This window comes from Caretta caretta, chromosome 16, assembly GCF_965140235.1.
Source record: "Caretta caretta isolate rCarCar2 chromosome 16, rCarCar1.hap1, whole genome shotgun sequence".
NCBI classification, from domain to species: Eukaryota; Metazoa; Chordata; order Testudines; family Cheloniidae; genus Caretta; species Caretta caretta.
The window spans coordinates 12279377-12294235 of record NC_134221.1 but is presented as its reverse complement, the minus strand read 5'-3'; the positions used below and the strand labels follow the sequence as shown (position 1 = coordinate 12294235).

At 42.4% G+C, this 14859-nt stretch overlaps 1 protein-coding gene and 1 long non-coding RNA gene across 8 annotated transcripts in view; one reads left to right on the top strand and one right to left on the bottom strand.

Moving 5' to 3' along the window:
• Nucleotides 1–2858: 2858 nt before the first annotated feature.
• COL27A1 (collagen type XXVII alpha 1 chain) overlaps nt 2859–14859 on the bottom strand; it is a 239406-nt gene continuing 227405 nt past the window's right edge. For 4 of the 6 annotated variants that reach the window (XM_075120654.1, XM_048823074.2, XM_075120655.1 and 1 more), the window contains 11 exons: nt 14365–14427; nt 13353–13406; nt 12228–12263; nt 11545–11562; nt 11105–11140; nt 10767–10793; nt 10376–10444; nt 9205–9373; nt 8858–8985; nt 5756–5974; nt 2859–4999 (listed from right to left, as the gene is read on the bottom strand). In XM_075120654.1, the coding sequence (XP_074976755.1) occupies nt 4853–4999; nt 5756–5974; nt 8858–8985; nt 9205–9373; nt 10376–10444; nt 10767–10793; nt 11105–11140; nt 11545–11562; nt 12228–12263; nt 13353–13406; nt 14365–14427 (966 nt within the window). In that variant the 3' untranslated portion in view covers nt 2859–4852. The remainder of the gene's footprint in view (nt 5000–5755; nt 5975–8857; nt 8986–9204; nt 9374–10375; nt 10445–10766; nt 10794–11104; nt 11141–11544; nt 11563–12227; nt 12264–13352; nt 13407–14364; nt 14428–14859) is intronic. The other 2 variants (XM_048823076.2, XM_048823077.2) reach the window with 1 other exon arrangement.
• On the top strand, nt 8873–14530 carry LOC125623538 (uncharacterized). 2 transcript variants are annotated; one of them, XR_007353041.2, is made up of 4 exons: nt 8873–9004; nt 9928–10078; nt 11020–11209; nt 14281–14530. It is a non-coding gene; the product is annotated as an uncharacterized LOC125623538 (long non-coding RNA). The 2 variants fall into 2 exon arrangements; XR_007353040.2 differs by lacking the exon at nt 8873–9004 and having other exon boundaries at nt 9392–10078.

The following is a 14859-nucleotide window of genomic DNA, read 5'->3' as shown; positions in this document are numbered from 1 at the left end:
CAGACTATTGTTACTGCTTAAGGCCTTATCTATTTTGCACCATTAACTGTCCATAGTTCTTTAATTAATTAACCCCTCAATATTAAATAAATCAATTTGTAATAATGTCAAAGCTTTTAACTACTCATCCTTCTTTCCTTATGCTTCCTTTCAGCTTCTTACTTTTACTGTCTGCTTTTCTACCTAGATTGATGGGTATTTTTGCATTTCCTTTCTGAGATGCTGCCTTGAATGTATCTGCCAGATGTGGCCTCCATCACTGCCTAAGTGGGATCTTCAGGAGTTTGAGGTGAGCCCAGCTAGGCTTTGTTGGCCTCCTCCTATACTAGCTTCTGCTAAGTCAGATAAGAAATGGTCATTTATTTTTATTACACAACGGCCAGGGGCCCTGAATGAAATTGGGGCTCTGTTGTGCTAGACACTACATAAATGGAGTAGGCTGGTTTCTACTCTGAAGCACTTAGTCTAGTAGACAAGACAGATCAGGGAGGTAGAAAGGGAGAATTAAGCAGAGGCAAGTAACTTAATTTCTCTAAGGCCACAAATGGAACCTGTGACAGAACTGGGAATGGAACTCAGTTTTTCCAAGTCCCAATCTAGTGCCTTTACCACAGAACCGTCCTTCCTCTCTAAATCATCCCAGAACCCTCTGAGGACACCTGTTGGATGTAGAAACCCTGTGTAACTATTTCACCTGCTTTGTGCTGGACTTAAAAGCTATGTATGTTTGACTAAAGAAGCCTCAAAGTGGCACTTTGACAGCCTTGTGGTCTGAGATAATGGGATGTGTTGAGGCTATAGCTAGAGCAGACTAAAATCCTTAGGGAACTTTCATATTTTTCTACATTGGCTTAGTCACAGCATGGCTTATAAATTGGCTGATAGTGCTGTTAAGTCCTGTGTAGGGTGACAAGGGATACCGTTCCCAGGAAGGTGCTAAGCCTTGCCCACAGTGAGACATGGAGGATGCTGCCACTCTTAAAAGTGAACCCCTTTGTTTTCAGCTCTCTGTCTCATAGTCTGCAATGCCAAACTAAATCTTCTATCATGCCAGTATAATTCCATTGACTTGAAGAGAGTTGCACTAGTGTAAAGGAGAGAAGATTTTGGCCCTTTATTCAACCTTTGTGTTTTTATTTAGGTTCTTACGTTGACACCTATCACTCTAGTATCTGAGCCCTTTGACAGGGCTTGTCTTATGCCACTTCTATGCATTAATTTTATTCATTACAGCATTAATCTCTGTAGATTTTAAGATTGCCTTGCTGGATTCACTGTTCAACTATTGCACTAGCGCTCTCACCAGACTAATAGATCTAGCTTTGTATTGATAAAATGGCCTTTATAACCTGCCTTTCCTCCTCTGCTGTTTCTCTAGATCCTGATAGACCAGCTTCCCTTACTTAGCTATTTCTTAATCCTTTTAAGATGATGTGTTAGGAACAGTCCTTGGAAGACAGAGACCCACTTGTCAAACACCAACTGTGCACGTAAGGCAAAGGAACTGCCACTGCAATGTGAATGGACTCTTTTTTTACTGTTATGACTTCTCTAGCTTCAGAGTGAGTTAATTGCTTTTAATCCCTATGTTTTATATCCTTTTGTTTGGTGGATATATAATATGATGGGCTGGTGGCCACATAGCTGTATGTGTAGCTAATTGTGTGCACTTGTATTTGTCTGTCTCTTTCCTGAACACTAGCATTTTGTGATTGAATAACGGTGGACTTCCGACAGATATAATCAGCCCTTCAGTGTCTGTGCTTCTTTTGACACACTGTCAAAGCTTATCTGGAACTGTTTCCCATCAGTTCCATTAAGCAATTATAGCAAAATGTCCACTGCTGCCTGCCTCTGATTATGATTTCCCCTTCAAACCTAGCCTAGGGTTGGAGGGAGGGATTGGGATAGGGTAGATCTTGCAAAAAGTCACCCATGTTGATGGGAATTCATGCAAAGCAGCACTGAATGACGGTTTAAAGCTGCAATGTTTAACTTTCTTCCAGGAAGCAGGATGCTAGCTGTTCCTGGAAGAGAAAATGACCTAGTTGCTTCTGTGGGAAATCCAAACTGATCTATGCATCCATTGAGCTCTAGTTGTAATATGGGTAGCTATTACCAGTTGAATGGAAGCTCATGCACCAGGCCATGCATCTTCCCAAACTTAACTGAATGGTTGAAGGAAGTCTTGGCAAAGTCAGCAGGTGCAGGAGGTACCTGGACTAAAACTTACTCTAATGTACACATTTTGTCCTGCTCACACCCAATCAAGAATTAACACAGTTTTTGAAACGTGATTTAAACAGCTATGTGGGGTTATTGGAGCCTAGTGGAAAAGACTAGTTTGCTAGCTGCTTTCTTTTCTTTCCAGTGGAGAGAGTAACCTGAAGGGAAAGCAGAGGAGAAATCAGATTGGTGGGCAGCTTTGTCGTACATATGCTTGAACAACTCGTCTTGACTGGGGCAAGTGATTTTGATGGATCAGTATTTTGTTTTCTCTATTATGGCTAAATGGAGGATTTAGTGTCTGGGCTGGTGAATCTTCTATGAAGATTTTTTAGGATTTGTTTGTTTTTCAGAGAAAGGGTCTATTAATTGGTCTGCTTGCAGCGATGGGCTTCATCCTGCAATGAGTGCCATATAGGCAGAACCGTGTCCCCATTCAGAGTCCTGCCTAAGCCACTAGGGCTCTCTATGCAGGTGATGTGCTCTGTCCCCATGATGCTGATTGCAGGATCGTAGGGGGCTAAGTTTAGATTTAAGCTCCACCTGTGTTAGAGCTTTGAACCTGAGGATATTTCTGCTCCTCTCACCCATCTTAATTTCCTGTGAAGAAGCAAAAAACCATGAAAGTCCCATTTCAATGCTTCAGTTTTAAATATTTATTTAACGTTCCAAAAAAAAAAAAATTTAAGGCGAACAAATGGAAATTCCAACCTCATGAAACATAAAAAACCATTAACAAGAGGATGAGAAATGGAACAGAGAATGTGTGTGGGAGCGCTAGGAAAGAAGCAAGCAAGAGATGAGATTATGGTAACTTCAACACAAAGGCACTGAAGAATGATCTGGGATGAGAGGCACTCAATGGCTGAGCCCTGCGCTGGCAGCTTGAGGTATTTTGAGGAGAAGCACCAGAATCAGAAAGGGAGTTGAGGTATTTGAAAAATTGTGTTAACTTTTAGCTCACTGGAAAAACAAACTGAAGACCATTGCAAAAAAGAATACATAAAATGAGACTGTTTTTCTCCAAACAAATAATCCGTAGTCCATACGAGACATGAAAAACTCCAAAACAGGCACTGAAGCATTTGATACAGTACAGCTCAGATTACATAATATTATTCCTTATGTAGAATAAAGATTACCATAGTTATCCTCTTTTTTTTTTTTTCCAAAAACTCCAAATTTACACACAGAGTCTAGATTTCTACAAAACAAAAACCCCTCCAAGCTTGGTGGGGTTCTGAAGCAACAAGGTACCGTAATTTCAGCTTTGACAGACAGGTCCTGACAAAGGACTTTTTTTTTTTTTTTAAATAAGATCAGCTGTTGGATCCCAGTGTAGGGAATCACTGCATACAGAAGAGCTGGCAAGGAAACTATACACATTGTCAACACGGAAAAACTATTTATATAACAGAAACAACCCAAACTAGCTCTCTTCAAGGCTCCCCTACAATTGAATTCTTACAGCTTTGGGGGGTACAACTTGCCCACTGAAAAATAAAACAGTGAAATGCCATTAAAAAACCCAAGGGCACACTTATTTTAGACCCATTTTGTGCTATTTACTGACACCCAAGGCAATTATCTTTACAAACCTAGATTTAAAAAAATCATTTGCCTTTTTTAGTGTGTTTAAAATATTTCAATTTTTTCTTCTGATTTAGCTAAAGACTGCAAACTGCCCTCCCGCCACCTTCTCTTGTTCTAGAGAAGTCCCCATGGCTGTTGGTTTTTTTTGGGTCTGTGGCAAAATATTGTAGCACCTTCAGAACCTTAAATAGTTTAAAATCATATATAAAATAACACACTTTTTTTTAAGAGCACCAGAGATTTCACAGTGAGAGGTAGAAACAAACCAGACAAGCCCATCCTCTCTCTCTCTATTTTAGCACCAGTCTCTTCCTCCCTGCCCCTCCCCCCAAACATCTATTTTCCCCTTTCAGCTTTGGGACTCTCCCCCACCCTATCATCACACATGAGAAGGGATGTTTATTAGACTGACTCACGGAAGGAAGAACTTAACTTTTTTTTTGCTTAAATAAAATATATATCTATATATTTGTTTCTCTTCTAATATTGCACATCAAATGCTTCCTGTACACAGAGCAGCCAGATTTAACTTGCAAATCCACTTATGAGAACTTCATCTCTCTCTTTTATTCAGCGGTGAGCTGTCCAGAAGATGAGCTCTTAAAGGGAGGCTCTAATTTTATGGAAAGAACATTTGGTAACTCAGGAACGGGGTAGGACAAAGATATGCACTGTAGGTTTCTTCTTAAGATCTCTCTCTATTTCTTTGGTTGTGGAAAAAGCTCTGTGTGTGGAATTGCTTGTGTTATCTGGCCTTCAAGTTCCTGATCCCCCTTCACTGTTCATGTTTTGGCTGATGCCAGGATCCCCCCAGTGTTCTGCTTTTTAAAATTTCTTTCAAGACTATGCTGGAGAATCAACTGAGTTCGGGAGATCAAGGTTCTTTAAGACTTTGAGCTCTATGGCCAGAGCAACAGTTGACCCAAATGACAAGGCCCAGCCATCTGTGCTGAAGAGGGACAGGGGATCCTACTTAAACACGTAGGCCCCCCCAAAAGGGGCCAAAACCTTGGAGCACTGTAGAGATCACAGTTCAAAGGAAGCACACGGGTCCGACCTCGAGGTGATACTGTTTCTCTGGCTCGGATGGTGGAAGGTTGTAGATGTTGACAATTGGCAGCTGATTAGGGTCCTGTGTCCGAAACATAAGGATAGTCTTATGCCAGTGTCCATCCTGAATCTGAACCAAGAGGGAGAGAAAATGGGGGTCAATTAGCTGAGTGAGTAGATCCCTGTGGGGAAGAATAATTTCCATCAAGATATGGCTGAAAAGCACTGAGACAGGTAAGTTATCACCAGTTCATAGTTATGGCAAAGTGAGACAATGTGGGTTGGGGAAATGGAGGCAATGTGATCTAGTGAATAGAAGCAGTGAGTACTCTGCATCACTGAAAATGAAACCTCTATGCTGGGCACCTAAAATTAGAGGTCACCCTTCAAAGTGTGGATTTGAAAGATGGCCACTGACTCAGTGTAACCCTGGGCAAGAGTTGGGAATAGAAGACAGATCTCTCAACTCTATACACTAGATCACACTGTCTCCAAGCAGAAAACTCTTCTAAATAAAAAGGGTACTCAAATGTGTTCTCTATTTTAAGCATTTCTATAGTACCTCTTACTGCAGAATGTAAGCGTTGCCCAGATTAACTAGATCTGTATGCAAATTGCTCAGAGTGGGGTTCATAGAGGCTAATGCTCTTCCAGCACTGTTCCCTTGTCTTTGGTCTTGGTGGGGAAGCACTGACAATAGCTGGATCTTGCAGCATGCTCTAAGGGTACTTAGACTTTGGCTAAATTTAATGTCTTCTGGTTTCTTATGTCCCCGTGAAGTCCCCTTGACTGGGCATGCTGCATCTCCAGTTCTCCCACTTTCTCTTAGGTCAGTTTGGTTTTTTTTTTTAGCTGCTTTGTTGGCCACGTTGTAGGGGCTCTGTACCTTGCAATCATCTGTTGCCACCTCTGGCTTGAACGGCCCTTCTGCTTCAAATATCTGTCCATTCCAGGCCTTGAAACGCACCGCTTTTTCTGAAGGCTTCTGAGCTGACTCTTCCCTCCACACTGACATGTTCAAACAGTGGATGGTGATGTGCTGAACCACCTCTGAGCTCAGTAGGTGAAGGAAGTTCATCTGGACTCTACCAATGTTGAATTCCAGCTGTTAATGCAACAAAGAGATAATATGAAAATTAAGACACTCCATCCCGAAGACCGTGAGTCAGATACACCCAGTAGTCTTAGAGTGGTGCAGTTAGTGCAAGCAGCAGCAAAGATATTTAGTGTATTAATGTACATTACAGCTGTCCCCATGGGCAGAAGGTGAACCCCCCCTTGGGGGAGGCTAGCCTATCAGGAGCAACCCCTGTGCCCGACAGAGGAGCCCTGAGCTGCTGGTCACCCAGACACCCGAGCTCCGGCCCCATCACCAAATTGCTGGCAAGCCCGAGCCCCAGGCCACCAGGTGGAACTGAGCTCCCACCGGCTTCAGAGAGGAGCATGGGCGGGGCCACAGCCTGGGTTTGCAGCAGCTTAGCCTCCCCTGGCCTATGATACTTGCTGTCCCCAACTTTTTCACTTTGCTAAATAGGCAATTTAGACAGCTGTTATGGGGTGAACCAGTTCAAAATCACAGGGCAGTCCTTGTAATGTACCACACACAAGATTTTTGTTACTGTGTAGGTCTGGGTGCTGGCACTTGACTCCAGATGTGAATGTCACAGGGTTCTGGAATTAAAGTTTTAATTTGGAGCCCTTTTTGTATTCAATCTATATGCCCAATGTGATCCTGGCTAGATGCTGAACCAGCCTGGAGAGTTTTCTTGTATTTGATTTTGCTTTCCTTTGCAGGGGACACAGAGATTGCTGACTTTTCTTATACCTAGGAACCTGTCAATCTAGTATTACAAAGTAATGTGAGCCCCTGGTTCAAACATTGCTTCGCAATGGTGAGAGCATGGTGAGAGGAGGCCTCTCTGTCATACCTGCACGGTTCTATTAGACTAGTCTGGCATAGCTGTAAACAACAAAGGGTTTGAAAATTTTTTTCTAACCAGAGTGTAGACAGGGCAGTTTCAAACCAGCCTAGGCCCTCAGTAAGGAAGCCTACAAGGCAAGAAGCAGGATGGGCTTTGTTTAAAGGGACCAAGAAGAATTCCAGTCCTACTGCTATTGAATCTTCAGCTTAGTTGCAACACTGTGTGAGTTCAGGGCTGGGTAAACAATCCTGGAGACCGAAGTCCTCCAGTGAGCCATGCAGCAGGGGCAGTGGAAGGACAAACTTTCACCACACTACCCAGCCAATACACCTTTGAACTAGTAGCATCCCATCTAAGGATTGGAGGGAAATTCAGTCTCACTGACTTCTCTGTTGAGGGGCCAATTAATGTCAATTGTGGTGTTTTCTTTTCATGTGCAAAGTGGGCTCTCGATTTTACGTCAGGTTTTCTTGAAGCCTACAGTGAGTTCTGAACAGCTTATTAATGCCTTGCAGACTCCTGACTTTGCATGGAATCCACCATTGATGCTGATGCAGCAAGCATCACTGTTCTGTTTCTGATTAGTTTGATGTTTCATACTATGTAGGTGGCTTGTTTTGGCTGAATTATCTCTTGTAGGTGATGGCTAAATGAATATGGGTGCATAGTTAGGCCTAGTAGTTTTGAAAAATCACACCCCAAAGAAATCATCACCACGGCTGTGTGTTTTTGAAAATCCCATCCCTACTGGGTATAGTTCCTTGAAACTCATACCTCCTTCAGTCTTGGGTGGAGTTATTGAGTAAATGAGCATTTTATTCTTTAACTGCTTATCTGGAGCATACACCTATGCTGTGCAAGTAACTGTTGCTGACAGTGATGAGCCAGGCAATAGTGGAACTAGAGAGTCTGCTTATTCCCCTGTGCCAATAGCTCTATGTTGGAAAAGCTTCCACCATCCCTCCTGTTGCTGTAGACAGCAATATGTTGGGGGAGAAGGAATAAATGTAGGGAGAATCTAGTGCTGTAATAATTTAATACAGGAAGTACATTATGGTACTATCACAGGGTCTTCATCATAACTTCAGAAAGCTTCCTGCTTTCCAGTCTTACCTAGTGTTGGGGCTTTTTCTAGTTTCTCTGCTCTTGTCTCATGCTAGCTTCTCTCTGTCTCTCCCTGTGCCACTCATTCATCCTGATTAAAAGTGAATGAATAAGCCTGTTCCTATTTGTGGAAAATCTGGAAGCAGACTGCTATTTCCTCCCACTTCTTCGGGATAAGAATGTATTGGATCATTCCACAAAATTAAAGAAATTTACCCCCAAAATCATTGAATAGTTCTCTTCAAGTACTTTGATAATAGAACTGTGGTGATTAATTCTGATAAGTCTCAATATAGTTTCTGGTCCCTAGTTAGATGAGTGTGCATTTGCAAGCACCTCTTTCTAAATACATGTATGGGGGAATTTAAAATTCTGTGGTGAAATCCTGCTCCCACTGAAGTAAAAAAAGACAGGATTTCACCCTAAAGTGCTTGTGCATGTGAGTTGAACTGTTTCTCACAACCATTTATGGAAAGCAAATACAAAGAGACATGAACGTGACTGAAGGGACTTAATTTAAAAATTCAACAAAATATTTTTAGAAGCATGTTTGGAATATTCACCCACTCCTTCTAATGATACTGGTAAATTATCCATGTGTTGGTAGAACCTTAGCATTCACTCCCTGATCTATGGAGACAACAGACTAGCTGGAGAGGAGGTGGGGCAGTCTAATCAGTGTTGTCATGGTTTCAGCCATAATATAGACAAAGAACAGTGTTAGAATGTAATTGAAGAATAATAAGCAATTTTTTTTTCAAAACTGTTAAAACAGCAATATAAGAACTAATACATACCCAATAATGTGAGGAAACTGATATAGCAGTAGTAAATTCTACCCCCTTTGGCACAAATCAATATACGTTGTTACGCACTACCCTAAATCTCACTTTAACAACATAGCATTTGCTTTCTAGTGGGAGGGGAAGCCTGCTGAGAGACAGTGGTAGAACTGTGTGTACCTTAGAGGCAGTGATGGGGCTCAGACATGTCTGTCCACCTTTGGTGAAGTTACAGGTGACTTGAATGGTGTCTGAAGAACAGCCAAGATTTGGGTCAATCCAGTAAGTACCTGAAGAAAGGGAGCAATCTGGGATGAGGAAGAATAGGTGAGTGAACCAGTCAGCATTTCCTATGCATAAGATCCAGAAAGGCATCAGCAGATGAAGAGATTTTTAATTTCTCTGCATAATGTGTCTACACTAGTCCCGTGAAAGTGGGCCTGTTTGTTTGAACTGCTTTAACTGGCCCTATACGTGTATCCCTCTTGCGGCTGGGAGAATTCCCAGGACATGGTTGTGCTGCTTACCATCACCCATCTTCTGTTCACAGTTCATGAGGTCTCGACAGATGCGTGCAGGGTTCTCCTTTGTTCCCAGGGGTCTTTTGATGCTCTGGATGAGGTTGCTGAGGTAGTGTAGAGTCTTAAAGATCTCTCCTTCCTGGTTTAGCATCAGAAAGTCTGAATGTTGATAGCTCTGTTGTGGAATAGAGAAGACGGCAGTCAGGCACTGACTGTTGAGCTTGACAGAACTGCTGCGGTTTGAGAAGCCCCCACAAACAAATGCTGCATTGGCTAGACACGTCATCAGAATGCGTAACAATGGCAACTGACCCCTTTGTATTCTTGGGAAAAACACCTCAGGCAAAAGGTACAGTCAGTAACGGAAGTGACCAATGCCATTCAGTCCAAACAGTCATAGCTAGCTGTTTTCAATTGGGAACTTTCCCACATGCATGCTATAAAGAAGGAAGCATGACTGACACTAGATGGTCCCAGCTATTCATCACTGTTCCCCAAAAGAGAGAAGCAAAACATTAAGAAGGCAGAAACCCCCCAGGATTCTATTCGGAGAGCACAAGCATTCTCTGATGGCAGCCCAGTCCAGTCTTGGCAATAACGTGCATTAGCTAAATTTTTGCAATACTTTACAATGGGGATAATGCCTCCCCACCTTTTTCCAACAGCAGAACGCAAGCATTCTAGGTTCTGGAACTGATGGGGGCCTTAACCATATTCGTCTGTTCTTAGTGTCAACAGTGGGATTCTTTAGAAAAGAAGCAATGCATCTGTAATCTAGAGCACACCTCTACCTGAATAGAAACATTTTGAACGCAGCTCAGGTTGAGAGCCCTTTAAATTATCAAGCGACTGAACAGACTGGACATCTCATTGAAAAGAGGTGAGAGAAAGGAAATGTTAAGATTTGCACAAGCTTAACAAACCAAAGTCTAATCCTGCAGTCCTTACACAGGCAAAATTCCTACTGAAGTCAGGTGAGTAAGAACGATGCATTCAGGCTTTGTGTTGTATACTGGTAGAGGGATAGGATCATGGAAGGAAATTGGGAAGATGGAATTGCTTTACATAAAAAGAGCAGGCAAGGTGGCATGAAAGGCTGTTTCTCCTCTTTAAGATTACACAGTGCAGCACTCTGCATCTGTATCAAAGCTTGGTAGGTTGAAAAGCATGCTGGTACCTCTGTAGATCTGAGTGCGGTGTTTGAGTCCATCATTGCCTGGAAAGCTGCACCAAAGCCATCCTGCTGCTGGTGGGGGAAAATATAACAACGGCATTTTAGGAGATTATGAGACCTATTTGTAATAGGAGATGAGTGCCCTTTGCACAAGCAAACTGAACAGTAGATGTTTCTCTATATTTAGGTGCCAAATACCATTCTAGCAGGATATTGCTTGTATCTTCTGCTCAGTCCATGTAGGGGGGATGTTCTAGGCTAGGGGACATCAGCTTGGGAAAGCAGGACACTTGTGAGTTTCTGAGCTCTACATATGTTCACATGTGCATATCACAACTTCACTCACTATCAACAATAACAAATCTATCGTATAGAATAAAACCTAGCAACTTACAAATGAAGCTGGAATTCTTGTTGGACCCTAGAAACCAAAAGAAAAAACTGTTAACTATGACTGATTTTTATGTTCAATGGATAATAATGTCAAAGAATTTCTGATCCCCTTTTGAGATTATCCCTCTTTCCTGTGGGGTCCTCGCTACAGAGGGGAAATATTATTTCCTTTAGATCTCCAAGCACTTTACAAGCATTAGTTCATTCAGACATGCAAACTCCCTGTGAAGTAATTTATTATCCTTATTTTACAGGCGGAATCGGTGTAATTTCCAAATGAGTGAGTAGTCTCTTTGGATGGGGCTTGTCATCCTCTGAACCCTTTCCTGATGTACGTACCGGAGGCCCAGGGAGTCCTCGTGGGCCTGGTGGACCCTAAAGAGAAAAGCATCAGTGAGTAAAATGTCAGCAGTGAAATTATTCATCCTTGTATCCCAGAAAAAGGTGAGCCCCCTCCCATATCTTTTCTCTCCCAAAAATCTTCCAGCTCTTCAACATATTATTGTCCCTCAGCTCAACCCGTTGTGGAGACAGGAGGTGGCCATATCTTCCCACAGTGCAGCTTTTTACTATTCTATATTGTCTCCTCATGTAGCTCTCATGCTTTTGTCATCCTTAGTGGCATGTGCCTGCACCTCTTTGGTCCCAGGCCACCCCCCCATTTTTTTTACTTTCCCTACTGTCCATAGTTCCTCTCCCTCCCTCCTAAACTTTGTGGCACATCCGTTTATTCAAGCAAGGATGGTGACAGCCAGAAACCAGTTCTCTGAAATACTCACCCTTGGACCTTGCAAACCCTGCAGAAGAAAATCAGGAGGAGTGTGTCAAACGATTGCATGCCTCTAACGTAAGGTCTTTCATCCCAAGGGTTTCCAGTATGTTTTAAGAAAAAGGAAAAGGAGTACTTGTGGCACCTTAGAGACTAACCAATTTATTTGAGCATAAGCTTTCGTGAGCTACAGCTCACTTCATCGGATGCAGCTGTAGCTCACGAAAGCTTATGCTCAAACAAATTGGTTAGTCTCTAAGGTGCCACACGTACTCCTTTTCTTTTTGCGAATACAGACTAACACGGCTGCTACTCTGAAACCTGTCAGTATGTTTTAGAAGCTGTATCAAAATGCAGCCACATTGGAGGGCAGCAAGAAACCTGGGCCCAGCATATTGCCAAGGGAAATCATGGCAAAGGATATTGAGTTATCCCCAGTTATTTGAAAAGTGCCTTGGGATGTTTAATGGCTATGCAGTGCAGAAAGGGACATCTTTTTATAAAAGACTCTTCTGAAAAATGCGCACACAGTAAAACTGCATGAAGCTCACTGTATCCATCTTGGAAGGATGAAAGGCTGATTAAGTTTTTTGCTCCCTCCTATTCCACCTGTCTGGTATCCTCTGTCTACCCAATCTGAGAACAGTCTCCTATGCAGCTGAGGTACCTGAAGGATTCTGGAAGAGTGCTTACCGTTTCACCGCGGCTGCCTTTGTCTCCTTTGGGACCCTATTTAAAGAACCACATAGAACATGATTAGAATCAGGCAGGCTCCTAATAAGAGTAATCATCATGTTGAGGGTTTGACATGTTTTGGTGAAAAACTCTCTGCATGTGGCCCAACTAGATCTCTAAACAAAACATGGCTGGTTGTCTGTCTTGTCTCCCTTCTTTGGGGAAAAAGTAGCTAGTGTTGTTGAAAGTTTCACAGATTACAAAAAGGAATGTTTATAAACTTCCAGGCTGAAGTCTGACTAAAGGTATGCATGTCAAGGGAACAGCCAAGGCTTTGTAACTGTTACAGCACTTCTGGTGCATATATGCTGTTTGGTGTCAGAGAGTTGCAAGGTGTGTACTTGTTCTGTCCCACACCTGCCAATTAGGGTGTTACATATTTCTTCCCTGGCACATTTAATTCAGCTCATCCCGCCTCACTTTTAAAACTGATGGACTAATCCTTGTATTTTCCCATAGATTTTTTTCATCTTTATCAACATCAGTTCCTGTGTGTGTGTTTATTTGACTTTGAAAGTGGCATCATAAAATAAGAGGAGGGAAGCAGAGAAATATTTTATTCTTTATTTTTAGGAAGTTTTGACTGAGTGCCCCCTTTTGGATTTTAGGAGTTAGGGTGGGAATAGGAGTCCTGGGCCAGATCTTCAGAAGTGCTCAAACTAGTATTTCCCATTGTGATACTTGGCCAAAATTTCAGAGGAGCTCAGCACATTTGGTGCGAACTCTCTTGAAAATTTCACTACTTGCTGAGGAGTTCTTTTCCAAATCTGGCTCCACAGCTTATAAATATCACTCTTAACAGTCTAATCCTTCCCACCCCAAACCCATACTTAAATAGGGCTGCTGCTAATTTATAAACTAAGAATTCCCACTACTCCTGTGACTGCAGCTGCACTTTTGTTGGCTTATTCTATAAAAATAAACTTTTTCGCCCCTGTTAATTCAGATGAGGTTTAGGCTGTACTTGTACATAGCTAGGAAGTGAAATTCAGAGACTTTCGAGGAAGCAGCAAACACTGGTCTAAATACCCTCAATCATTATTAGCTGTAATAAGTAAGGGCAGAGACAATAGACACACGTACAGAGTTTCCTGTAGGACCCAGAATTCCAAGCGGACCAATAATACCTTCCTTTCCCTAAAACAGAAAGCGAGAAAAAGACATTTATGAACTGGGGTCTAGGGAATGGAAGTCATTTCTTACCAAACTAGACCTGTGGAATATCACAGGGCTCTATACCCAGTACAAAGATATCGTGATTTCCCCCTTCTTGTCCCCTTTAAGGATGCTGGAGTTGCCTTTTCATTCCTAACAGCTGAATCAGAGACATTTTAAAGGACAAATTGCTACACTAAAACTTCTGCTGTGTTGAGAGCCCAAGGGTTTACGGAGCATCTCTGGGATCTCATACATTTTCAAAAAGTGTCTTCGTGGTTTCCTTTTCCTCAGAAATCAATCCCAACAGTGGAGTTGCTCTCTCCATCCTGGGAACTAACTTACTGTATCCATGGGAAAGGCATTCACAGCCCAGAACTCCTGTCCTCCTTGAACTGCAGGTTGCTAGTTCCGTGGACTGTTAATGAGTTCACTACAAGGAGTATGTAAAATAAGACCTGACTGGACAATGAGACCATATCTTTGGGAAGCGGTTTATTGGACAGTTGAGAGTCCTCATGCTGGGGAATCTCTACTGGAGACTAGCAGCATTGTAAAAAATTACTTCCCGGGTAAAATAGCATGCTGTACACAGCTAATTTATTTACATTGAAATTCATCTTAGTGACTTAAGGGGACAACAAGAATTAGTTGCTTAACTGCAGTTTTCTAGCAAAGGGGGAGTAGAATTGTACTCAGTATGTGTGGGGTAGTTAGAATGTGGTGTTGAAATCAAAGGTTGCTATAGTATCTTGTACATGTGTTCCTGTATGACCCAGCTGAACTGCAGCTTCTGATTAGAGTGTATGTCAAATGTGCTGGGTTAAAGTCCACTTTAGCCCCCCTTTTTGTGCAGCTCAGGGTTTGGCCCACAGACTGTCCTGAGAAAAAGCAGACAACGGGAACAAGGAAGTTCTACAATGAAGTTCAAAGAACTCACCATGAGACCTGGTGGTCCCCGTGGGCCCTGAATTCCTTTGAACCCCAGGTTCCCTGGTGGTCCCTGTAGATAAAAATCAGACATGAATCTTGAAAGACTCAACAGATGCACACACAAAGTTTGTTTCTTTGCTTGCTGCTCTGGAATAAAGACAGATATGCAACCAGTTGTATGCAAGTCCTGATTTTTTTTAACCTGTGGGCCCACTCCCATGTTCTGCAAATCATCCCCCCCCCCCATTCTCTAGAAAGCAGAATGGTCCTTTTCCTTTGGTAACTTAAATTTAAGGTCATATGAGATGTTCAGATAAAATGGGTGTAAAACCTATATAAGGGCACACAACACCAGTGTCACCCAGCAGGGTCTTTTGATAGGATAACTGTAGATGAAGATGGGAATCTCTTCTGACAGAGCAAGGGCAATAAAGACATTCAACAAGTCAAAAGGACATTAGGGATGGAACATTAATCCCCTCACCATCCATCCTGGGGGCAA